The 12,466-nt window shown below is 35.0% G+C and overlaps 2 protein-coding genes across 2 annotated transcripts in view; both read left to right on the forward strand.

Annotated features, from left to right (window-relative positions):
• LOC141289406 (rho GTPase-activating protein 33-like) overlaps positions 1-8,249 on the forward strand; it is an 8,900-nt gene extending 651 nt beyond the window's left edge. The window contains exons 2-11 of the mRNA XM_073821506.1: positions 64-213; positions 287-389; positions 1,839-1,983; positions 2,305-2,387; positions 2,488-2,595; positions 3,264-3,409; positions 7,300-7,456; positions 7,652-7,791; positions 7,885-7,959; positions 8,224-8,249. Coding sequence (XP_073677607.1) covers positions 64-213; positions 287-389; positions 1,839-1,983; positions 2,305-2,387; positions 2,488-2,595; positions 3,264-3,409; positions 7,300-7,456; positions 7,652-7,791; positions 7,885-7,959; positions 8,224-8,249 — 1,133 coding nt within the window. The remainder of the gene's footprint in view (positions 1-63; positions 214-286; positions 390-1,838; positions 1,984-2,304; positions 2,388-2,487; positions 2,596-3,263; positions 3,410-7,299; positions 7,457-7,651; positions 7,792-7,884; positions 7,960-8,223) is intronic.
• Positions 8,250-9,852: 1,603 nt separating this feature from the next.
• On the forward strand, positions 9,853-11,454 carry LOC141290175 (uncharacterized). Its single transcript, XM_073822374.1, has one exon. It carries the CDS (start codon positions 9,950-9,952, stop codon positions 11,141-11,143), a length of 1,194 nt encoding a protein of 397 aa, XP_073678475.1. The 5' UTR covers positions 9,853-9,949; the 3' UTR covers positions 11,144-11,454.
• Positions 11,455-12,466: the final 1,012 nt, after the last annotated feature.

A 12,466-nucleotide genomic window follows, 5' to 3' on the forward strand; every position in this document is an offset into this window, starting at 1 on the left:
ACACTGTGATATTTTAAGTGTTTTCAATTGCCTGATTAGCTCTCTGCCGCCCCCTTTTGGCAGTGTCCAAGAAACATGGCAAGCTGATGGGCTTCCTGCGCACCTTCATGAAGTCCAGACCCACCAAACAAAAGCTAAAGCAGAGGGGAATCCTGAAAGAACGGGTGTTCGGCTGTGACCTCGGAGAGCATCTGCTCAACTCTGGCCAAGATGGTACAAAAACAGAACATTTTCGGATGGGAACATTGCAGTGTAATTTCATAATATTTGTATTGTTATACTTCAGTGCCGCAGGTCTTAAAGAGCTGCTCAGAGTTCATAGAGAAGCATGGTGTGGTGGATGGCATCTACAGACACTCTGGCGTGTCCTCCAACATACAGAAACTCAGGTGTGTCCAATCATGTCCTAGATCCTGCCCTGATTTCCTTTTCAGGATTTTAAACAATGTACTTTATTCTAGAAGTTTATATAAAGGTTGTCACAGATCGCTCCATTATTCTGTCCACACTTATTTAATCTGGAGGTTGTCATTCAAGACACCCCTTTATTCTGTGTGCACTTAAAATTATATTTAATGTTAATTTATGTGATTTAAATTAGAGCTGCAAAACTATTAGTCGCGATTCAAAATAAAATTTTATGTTTGCATACTATATGTGTGTATATTTATTACGTATATATAAATACACTATATTAAAGGAGTAGTTCACTTTCAGAACAAAAATTTACAGCACTAACCCCCTTGTCATCCAAGATGTTAATGTCTTTTTTTTCTTCAGTTGTAAGGAAATTTTTTTTTTAGGAAAACATTTCAGGATTTCTCTCCATATAATGGACTTCTATGGTGCCCCCGAGTTTTAACTTCCAAAATGCAGCTTCAAATGGCTCTAAATGATCACAGCCGAGAAAAGAAGGGTCTTATCTAGCAAAACGATCAATTATTTTCTAAAAAAAATTACAGTTTATATACTTTTTTTTTTAACCTCAATTGCTCGTCTTGTCTAGCTCTGTGTGTACTCAATGTAGAGATTAAAAAGTATATAAATTGTAAATGTTTACAGAAAATAAACAATCGTTTCACTAGCGAAGACCCTTCTTCCTCGGCTTGGATCATTTAGAGCCCTTTGAAGCTGCATTTAAACTGCATTTTGACACTATAAGTTAACACTATGTAACTTGAAATGTGTCCCCACATTAAGTCCTTGAATTTGAGGATATTGGACCTGGAAAGTCCTTCAAAGGTCCTTGAATTTAAAGTTTGAAGTATACACACATGTGACCCTGGACCACAAAACCAGTCATAAGGTTAAATTTTACAAAACTGAGATATATACATCATATGAAAGCTCAATAAATAAGCTTTCTATTGATGTATGGTTATTGTTAGGATAGGACAATATTTGGCCGAGATACATCTATTTGAAAATCTGGAATCTGAGGGTGCAAAAAATCTAAATACTGAGAAAATCACCTTTAAAGTTGTCCAAATTAAGTTCTTAACAATGCATATTACTAATCAAAAATTACATTTTGATAGGTTTACGGTAGGAATTTTACAAAAAATCTTCATGGAACATGATCTTTACTTAATTTCCTAATGATTTTTGACATAAAAGAAAAATCAATAATTTTGACCCATGCAATGTATTTTTGGCTATTGCTACAAATATACCCCAGCGACTTAAGACTGGTTTTGTGGTCCAGGGTCACATATAGTATGCAAGCATAAACTTTTATTTTGAATTGATTAATCGCGACTAATCGTTTTGCAGCTCTACATTATATGCATGACCATGACCATGACATTTGTTCTCCTTTTGAATCTCATCCTAATCAGGCATGAGTTTGACAGTGAAAATGTTCCAGACCTGACAAAAGATGTGTACATGCAGGATATTCACTGCGTCGGCTCACTGTGCAAACTCTACTTCAGAGAGCTGCCCAATCCTCTGCTCACGTACCAACTCTACGACAAGTTTGCTGTAAGTAATTCTGTCTTTAGCATAAGTTATATTTAAACAACCTTTTAACCATGGTAACATCATAAAGCCTTTCCTGACAGTTTTTTTTTTGTTTATTTATTTACTTTTTGTTTGATTTTCGAAGGATCATGTGACACTGAAGAGTAGAGTAATGATGCTGAAAATTCAGCTTTGCATCACAGAAATAAATTACGTTTTAAAACATATTCAGATAGAAAACAGTTATTTTAAATGTTAATAATTCACAATATTACTGTTCTTACTGCACTTTTTTCAAATTTCTCAAGTTACTAAGCGAGCTTTATCTTCCTGTCTGTCCAGGAATGTATGGGAGAGATGACGGAGGAAGAGAGAATGGTGAAAGTACATGATGTTATCCAGCAACTTCCTCCTCCTCACTACCGGTAACCCTAATATCACTACACATATATCACAAGTAGTGTCATCTGTCAATGAAAGTGCTGTGTTTTCTGACATTCAGTGATGTCTTTGTGTTTGTCTCAGCACTTTGGAGTACCTCATGAAACACCTGGCCAGTTTGGCCACCTGCAGTGGAGAGACGAACATGCACGTTAAGAATCTGGCCATTGTCTGGGCCCCCAACCTGCTCAGGTAACCCCTAACATGAAATTTTTACTACTTTATTATTAATAATTTTAGTGTATATGCAGCGCCTATTTTCCCTACACTAAGTGCAAAAAGCAATTGATTCTATTTACACTCAGTGAAAATAGCACTTTTTTTACTGATATGCTATTTACTCTAAGTGCAAATAGTGATATATTCTATTTACACTATGTAAAAATAGTAGTAGTAAGTAGTAGTTAGATGCTATTTATTCTTAGTGACATATATTTGCAGTGCAGTAGGCAACTGTGCTTTTTTTCATATAAAAAATATTGTCAGTTGAAATCAATATTTATTTATTTTATTTTATTCTGTTTTATTTATTGTAAGGAACCACAATATATGTAAGAATGAAAACCTTTCTGCCAGATTTAAAAATATTGAGTTATAAAATAACTAATTAGTCCTAATATTTTGCCTAATTTCACTTGAAGCCATGCTTTTGGTCATATAAAAAATGATATGAATGATCTTTAAATATCAACATTTTTAAATATTTTAATCCAAAATATCAGTATTTTTACTCATATTCTGTCATTATTAATGTTCTTGCTGCTGCTTAATTGTTTTGTGGTGATTTTTATGAGTACAGGCTCAAGCTTCAAATTGAAACTCTTGTATCTGAAGCAGAATCTGCTGTTGTTTTATATCAGGTCCAAAGAAATCGAATCTACGGGCTTAAGCGGCGCTGATCCATTTAAAGAAGTGCGCATCCAGTCCGTGGTCGTGGAGTTTCTCCTCAGCAATGTGGAAGTTCTGTTCAGTGACTCTTTCACTTCTGTTGGCCGTTTCAGTGCAGGTATGTTGAACCAACAAATCTGTCTCTCTATAGATGTTCACTTATCAGTTAACCACTCATTTATACACTACGTTTTGGAACAGAACTCTCCAGTGTCTTCAAACAGCACTTTCAGTTAACAGTCTGTGATGTTGGTTTTGTTCCAAAATCTAGCAAGCTGCCTACGTAGACAGTATTTTAAGTCTTCGTAGGCAAAAAGGTAGGCATTTTAATTATGCTGCCTTCAGAGATACTTTTTTTTGGCAACAGTGTTCTGTCTTTCAAGAAGAAGCCAATCCTGTAATGTGCCAAGCTCAATGACAAACTTTAGTAAGGATGCTGTTTATGCAGACAATACAGTGTTTTGGAACGGAGCTGTCTGGTAAACCGATATGGTAGCAAATGTACCAGACGTAATGCATCCCCTGGCTTGTTTTCATATTGGAATTGCCACAGATTCATATTGGAATTGCCCATCTTTGGTTTAAAGTGACGTCTGATGCAGCCTCCTGGCAATAATGTTTTCTTCCCACTGTTTTCTTCCCATTCTGACATGTAGAATATTCTTTTTTTTTTTTTTCATATTTAACAGTGATATGAAGGAACAAGGCCTGTGATTTCCTCCCTTTTCTTTTTCATCCCTCTGACACAATATGAAATATCTATAATGGGTTCATCAACATAAATATATGTATGTGTATGTGACCTTGGACCACAAAACCAGTCGTAAGTAGCATGTGTATATTTGTAGCAATAGCCAACAATACATTGTATGGGCCAAAATTATTGATTTTCCTTTTATGCCATATCCCATGAAGATATTTTGTAAATTTCTCACTGTAAATATATAAAAATTTAATTTTTAATTGTATTATGCATTGCTAAGAACTCAGTTTGGACAACTTTAAAGGCGATTTTCTCAATATAGATTTTTTTGCACCCTCATATTCTAGATTTTTAAATAGTTGTATCTCAGATGACATATAAATCTCAATTTTAAAAAATTGACCCTTATGACTGTTTTTGTGGTCTAGGTTCACATATTAGGGCTGGGCAATACAGTTAAATGATTGCACTTTTGCAATAATATTGTGATTTTCACCTTTTAATAATATTTATCATGATATTTACACTACTGTTCAGAAGTTTGAGGTCTTTTTTTTCTTTTTAATATTTTTTAATTATCTTTTCAACACTTTTAGGATGCATTAAATTGATCAAAAGGGACACTAAAGACATTTATCACGTTAAAATATTTATATTTCAAGTAAATTATTTTATTTATCAAATAATCCTGAAAAAAAACAGTTTTCACAAAAATATTTAAGCAGCTGTTTTCAACATTGATAATAATATAAAATGTTTCTTCAACACTAATTTATACTTCAGACTTAAAATAATTCTTACCTTAAACTTTGAAAATAATCATGTTTTTATGCATAAACCATAATTTCAAACCAAACTGCAACTGCTGATATGTAAATTCAGTGTTTAAATCAAGAATTAATATACAATAAAAAATCTAGTTAAAATTATCAAGACATCTTTTACACAAAATTAACCAAACAAAATTAAAAGTTAATCATTTTGATGTATATCCACCAATATGCAGTATGCATAGTTACAGTAATATTGACTTAAATATATTTTAGTAAAGCATTTTAAAATTATGTAAAATGCCACATGGGGACTGAATATTTTCAACTCCAAATCTTTTTAAATTTTTTATCAAAAAACTTCCAACCCCTTTTGCACTTTAGTGAGGTTTAAATCAGAGACCCTATTAAAATCTCTTTCATATTCCTCTCATATTTGCAGTTTGAAGGGGGGGGGGGGGGGTGTAAAACTTACTTCCTTGAAAATTATTGGAAATAAATTGTAAATATTTAATGTCTCCCAGCTCTATAATACATGTGGTTTTCTTTTTCATAAGTTAGTCTCATGATGAGCTTAGCTAACACAGCAGAGTGAAACATGTTTACAATGGCCTCACCCATGTGTAAGTGAGGCTTACTGAGAGCGAGCTGTGTGTTTCCATAGTGACTAAAGGGGCGGAGCACAAGATCTCACGCCAGCCCCGAACACGTCTGGTTAGTCTGCAGGAGGTGAGGGAGGAGTCCAGTTTGACTGATCCCTCCTATCTGGATCCTAGACGCTTCTCCATGATATGAGATCCTGACTGACTCTACAGTGGACACTCAAATCAGTCTTTTGTACTAGGAAAACCTGGTCAAACTAGCTTAAGGAGCCATTTAGACAGTACATGTTACTGAGTGAAAAATCGCTAATGCTTAAACAAAACAAAAAAAAATGCTTTATAGATGTATTAACCACCATATATTGTTTTTGAAAAATCAGTAAGACATTTTTACATAGACATTCACTAAAAACTCAGGTGTGTCCTGTGCAAATGGCTCAGCTTTGAATATGGTGTCTGGTTTGTTGCTGTTCAAAGGTCTACCAGGTTGAAACCAGGATCGTGATGACCATACATGACCAGCTTGAAACCATGCAAATGTTTTTTTTTCAGCAGGGATCAAGCAGATGCTATCGATGTTCACATATTCATGGATGGATGTTTATGTAAGAGATTGGGCTCAGTAGGATTTTTTGTGGAAGAAATTAATACTTTTATGTAGCAAGGACACACTAAATTGATCAAAAGTGATAGCAGAGAGGCTTTCTACAAAAATATTAAGCAGCTGTTTTTAACATGGATGATAATATAGCTGCAAATCAGCATATTAGAATGATTTCTGATCATGTCACACTAAAGACTGCTGCAAATTCAGCTTTGCCATCACAGGAATAAATTATATCCTAAAATGTACTAAAATAGAAAATATATTTCACAATTGCACTGTTTGTACGATATCTTTACAACAAGAATTCCTTTGAAAATCTTACTAAGCTCAGACTGTTGTATGTTGTCATTTTAGCTATGTAATTTTCCACATGGATGGACTATTTTGAGAGCTGTTTATGTCAAGGACAGCTGTAAACACATCTTTTACCTATGTAAATGATATGTTAAAACTGTACAGCACACAGGTGGATATAAGGCAATAAATCTTTTTGTTGACATTTATTCATTTGTCTTTTTATGAGAAGCAAGTATATTATCTTTTCAACGATATAAATTTGGTTTTCATTAAGTAGGACACCATTAGTTATGGCTGTTATAGTAAGCATCTGAGCCATAAAGTGTGTTTGTGGACTTGACTCTGAAACACTGACAGCAGGTAAAGTGTCATTTAGTTCTTTATTCTGTATGTCAGCTTATGTTTTTGTATTAATCATAGGTTTCTTCTACAAATTAACCCCAAATATTGCTCTTCAGCAAACAGCTTTTACATGTTATGCATATCAAGCGTTAGTCTTTCTCAAAATGCAAAAATATTTGTACTTTTGCAGACTTTGTATATTCGATTTCTCTACTCGTCTGATGTCCCAGACTTTACAGGCTTGCTAAGGCCCAAAAAAATCTCTATGCAAGTACAAACACGAGCAGTCCTAAATGTGCAAGCTCGATTCAAAATCATAATGCAATGCAAATACGTACTGAATTCATAATGTTGCCAAAAGAGGTGCTATAAGGTGCAAATAATAATGTGCATTTGTGTACTTGTGTAGAGTTTGTTTCTGGCCTCAACCACATACGATTTTGTGTACTTGCAGTCTGTTTGCCAGCCTATATATTTTTTTCGATAAAGCTTGTTGCAGTGGAGCTACAGACTACGGACGCTTTGGAGGAGCTGATGTTTTTTGTTGATGCTTAGGCGTCTTGCCATTTGCAATGTATCATGTTGAATCGTGTTTGTCTGTGCTCTTCGCTGCAGTTTTGCATTTACTCGCTTTTGGCCTTTGGCTTGATGGATCTGAATCTGAATTTCTCTTTTCTGACTCTACAGCACGACAGTCACTGACCAGACCCAAGTCGTTTGTGTCCACCAGGCTTCTGTCTCTGGAGGAGGCGCAGGCTCGAACACAAGCTCCGCTTCTCCTTCAGGGATCTCCTCACCACGCTATCAGCCAGTTTCACACTGTGCTGGACCTGCCTGCAGACAAGTGGGTTTCTTTTAACAAATTAATGAGTTTTAAAAGAATAGTTAACCTACAAATTAAATTATTTTGATTAATTTTTTTTTTTTTTCTATTGGACTAAAAGAAAAGGCATGACATTATTTGTTGTTGGTGAGCTATTACTTTAAATTTAAATTCAATCTTTGCATCTAAATTTTACTTTCTCCTTGTTTTTCTTAGAAGGAAAAGAGGGATGAAGGTCCGGAAGTCAGCAGGTGGGAGCTGGAAGACGTTTTTTGCCATCGGGAAACCTACAGCGGCAGGTCGACGCAAACCCACCAGGATCACCTCTTTGTTCCAGCCCGCTACCTCTCATGCAGGTATAAGAGATCATAATCATACATTATCCTGAATAGATTTGCAATATAATGTCAGAAAATGGCTTAATATTTAGTGCTGTATGTGTGTTTTAGGTTGCAGGGTGGACAGTGTGACACTCAGGTCAGCAAAGAGTGAAGAGTCCCTGTCATCTCAGCACAGTGGAGCAGGTATGAATAAAAATTTTTTTTTACCTATATCCATAAAAAAAAATTTCAATTAACATATTAGAATGATGATTATCTATTAAAATCCACAATAATATTTACAATATTAGTAAGCTTAACATATTTAAAAGTATAATTGAAGGTACCCAATCAGTGTTTTCCTCGGGGTCTTAAAAAGTCTTAAAAAGTCTAAAATTTAAAAATCAAAATTTTAGGCCTTAAAAAGTCTTAAATTCGCTGTTCTAGGTCTTAAATAATTTTACACAGGTCTTATTTTTCCGATGTCCATCTAACGCTCCCTCTAAAGCTCATTTAAATTCTCTTTTTGTTGTTTCCGTGGTGTTGTAGTTCTTTATTTCACTATTCCAAATATAATTTGCTGTATTTAAACTACAAATGAGACCAACATGCAATAGCCAATCAGCTTTCTGTTATTGGCGCGAGTCTCTCTCGGATTGTACCGCAGAAGGAAAATGGATTTAACTTTTTAGCTTTGGGGAAGTGCAAGTTTAGTGATACTTGGCTTGTAAAAACTGAATATAGGGCTTGGCTAAGGCCAGTTGCTAACAACTGTAAATTTTTTTCCTCCCTCTGTGGAAGTTACTGCGTCTTCAGACAAAATCGCAGTAGCAGAATACAGGTCAAACTACCTTTTTCTGTATATAATGTTCTCAATAATAATAATAAATATAGGTCGAGCTAGCTGACCGCCAGCCTTCGAGATAACTTTAAAATGTTTTTTTTTTTTTACTTGCCCGACCGAACAAACCGCCTGATTAAAACTGAAGTGACAAAAACAACTAGCGAAGCAGCGAAAGGCAAGAAAGATTCCTATTTTAATACATTCAACGTTAACAGAAATTGATAATGGATAGTGCATTTCTGGTCTATTTGTGACATACTTTAAAACAAATGAATGTAACAGCACTCTAAAGAAACACTCTGAGGTAAAAATTTAAAATGTATAGTTTATTTATAACATGATATAGTTCAGTAACATACCAGTGAGCTTTTTGCTGAATATTCTCACAATTACAAATGTTACATTAATTTTTAGCTCAATAAACAAGTAGTTACTTACATATTAGACAAAATATTTCCACTGTTTTGTTCCGTTTCACCAACGAAAATAGTTCCAAACAAGGATCGCAGCAGAAGCATTCTCCTAGCAACGTTTTGCTCGAATCAGTTGAAGTAACTCGCTCATGAAGTGACTTACCGCCACCTGCTGGTAGTTTAGTGTGTTTAAAAGTATGCCTCCACACCCAACATTTCTAATTTATATATTTATAAATCAATAAATGTATTTAAAACATTAATCTCACTTTTAATTTTGCAGTGTAAATTATGTAATCTCACTGCTAATTTAATTTATTGATAAATTCATAAAATAAATTTCAAAGGTAATGCATACATTTCAAAAGTAAAAAAAAAAAAGGCCTTTATAAAGGTAAATCAAATGCAGATTTAAGATGTAAAAGCTAATAGAGCACTGATGAAAATATTGCTTCAGATTTTTTTTTACATCAGATATTTCTAGTGGTACTTTTATGGGGATATTTTGTGTGGAATAGTATCTGCTGATATGAAAAGTTCACGTATATCGTAGTAATAAATTTAATTTATGACAGCCATGAAATGTGTTTACTTTTTACATTAAACACATTAAATATCACATATATGCATGTAATATAATATCTATTTCCATTACAGGTTTCGGTCTTAAATTTCATATAAGGTGGTATTAAAAAGGTCTTAAAAAGTCTTAAATTTCACTTGTTCATATCTGCAGAAACCCTGATTATATCAAGGTCATTTTTTATATGCATTAACAGTTCTCAGTTTTTTTTACGAGTTACTAAAAAGATCCATTTTCAATTTAATTTCAGAGTCGATTGCAAAAAATGAGGAGACTGAAGACGTTAAGGACAAAAAACATATTGAAACTGGAGAAAACCAAACCAAACAGGAAAAAATTGAAAAAAGAACAGCCATGACATCTTTCACCTGCACTCGCTGCGGAGAGACCTTCACATGCAAAACAAGTCTTGAGCATCACATGAGAGTTCACACTGAAGAGAAGCCGTTCACTTGTGAGCAATGTGGGAAGAGTTTCACACAATCAGCAAACCTGAAGTATCACATGAACATCCACACTAGAGAGAACCTTCACGCATGTGATCAATGCGGGAAGGGTTTCACACGAAAAGGACACCTTATGACCCACATGAGAGTTCACACTGGAGAAAAGCCATTCGCTTGTGATCAATGTGGAAAGTGTTTTACACAATCATCACACCTTCATGATCACATGAGCGTCCACACTGGAGAGAATAGACACTCGTGCGATCAGTGCGGGAAGAATTTCACAAGAAAAGGACACCTTATGACCCACATGAGAGTTCATACCGGAGAAAAGCCATTCACTTGTGATCAATGTGGAAAGAGTTTTGCACAAGAGGCAAACCTTAAGGGACACATGAACATCCACACTGGAGAGAAGCGTTATCAGTGTTTACGCTGTGACAAGAGATTCAGTCGCTCATCACATCTGAAAAAACACAAGAGGATCCACACTGGAGAGAAACCGTACAAGTGTAATGAGTGCCGGAAGAGTTTTGCACACATAGAAAGCCTTATGGCACATATGAAAGCTCACACAGACGAGAAACCGTTCACATGCGATCAGTGCGGAAAGAGTTTGAAATGCAAATATAAACTTGAGCTTCACATGAGGATTCACACTGGAGAGAAACCGTACCCCTGTGATCAATGTGGAAAGAGTTTTGCAAATTCGTCAACCCTTAAGGTTCACATGAACCTCCACACTAGAGAGAAGCTGTACACGTGCGATCTATGCGGCAAAACATTTTTCTGGGCTTCAGGCCTGAAGAAACACCTAACGGTTCATACACAAGAGAAGCCAAATTCATGTTATTTGTGCGGAAAGAGTTTGAAATGCAAATATAAACTTAAGCTTCACATGAGAATTCACACTGGAGAGAAACCGTATCCCTGCGATCAGTGCGGGAAGAGTTTTATAAATTCGACAACCCTTAAAGTACACATGAACATCCACACTAGAGAGAAGCTGTACACATGCGATCAGTGCGGCAAAACATTTGTCTGGGCTTCAGGCCTGCAGAAACACCTGGCCGTTCATACAAGAGAGAAGCTACATTCGTGATACGTGTGTGGAAAGAGTTTTTCATCTACAAAGTTTGAAAGCACATCAGAAAATACTGCTGTGAGAGACTACATGTGCTTTGAGTGTGAAAATACTTTTACCTCGGCAAAGTGTTTAAAACTGCATGCGAGGATTCACAAAACGTACAAGTGCTCTAGATTCTTCAAGTGTGAAAAGACACGATTTTAAGAGAGAACAGCATGAATACAGAGAGAACACAGCCCCTCTGAATAAATAGAAATGATGTATTTTCCTAATGCTCACTAATATTCGTGGCAAAATTGAAATGTATTAAACATATTCTTAATAAAAACGACAAAATATATGCCAATGCCCATATTTTCTGTAAGATAGATAAATTAGCCAATTTTGTTCACACACACTCTTAAAAATAAAGGCGCTTTTAAAGGTTCTTCACAGCGATGCCACAGAAGAACATTTTTGGTTCCACAAAGAACCATTCAGTTAAAGGCTCTTTAAAGGACCATCTCTTTCTTACCCTTTTAGAATCTGAAAAAAACTTCTTTCACCACAAAGAACCTTTTGTGAAACAGAAAAGTTCTTCAGATGTTAAAGGTTCTTTATGGAACCATTTAGATAAAAAAAAAAAAAAAAAGGTTCTTCTATGGCATCGTGAAGCACCTTTATTTTTAAGAGTGTAAGGAATTGTGGAAATTTGCACACCCAAGATTTAATTCAGCAAATGTATAATATTCTGGTACTAAGTATGTCCTCCAGAACTTCTTGGCACTGAGTGTACGAGTTCATGACAAATTTTTACATCTGTCCTGTTTGGTAGCATCTTCTGTTTCAAGTTTTTGTGTTACATTACACTGTGATGCATTAATTCAGCATTGATAAAGCACTCTCTCACACCTTCAGTGCTCATACATCCCTATATGTGACCCTGGACCACAAAACCAGTCTTAAGTAGCATGGTATACCAATAGCCAAAACTACATTGTATAGATTTTTTTTTTCTTTTATGCCAAAGATTATGGAAAGATGATGCTCCATGCAGATATTTTGTCAATTTCCTACCATAATTATATCAAAACTTAATTTTCGATTAGTAATATGCATTGCTAAGAACTTAATTTGGACAACTTCAAAGGCAATTTTCTCTATATTTTGAGAAAACCCTCAGATTCCAGATTTTCAAATAGTTGTATCTCGGCCAAATATTGTCCTTTTCTAACAAACCATACATCAATGGAAAGTGAATGAATATTTTTTCAACTTCCAGATGACATATACACTTCAATTTCAAAACATTGACCTTTATGGTTTTGTGGCCCAGGGTCATATAAGAGCTTTACTACC

Source organism: Garra rufa, chromosome 17, assembly GCF_049309525.1.
Source record: "Garra rufa chromosome 17, GarRuf1.0, whole genome shotgun sequence".
In the NCBI taxonomy this organism is placed as follows: domain Eukaryota; kingdom Metazoa; phylum Chordata; class Actinopteri; order Cypriniformes; family Cyprinidae; genus Garra; species Garra rufa.

What these genes read in the sequence shown, in the direction of transcription:
- LOC141290175 (XM_073822374.1), top strand. Translation starts at nt 9,950, where the DNA reads ATGACATCTTTCACCTGCACTCGCTGCGGAGAGACCTTCACATGCAAA.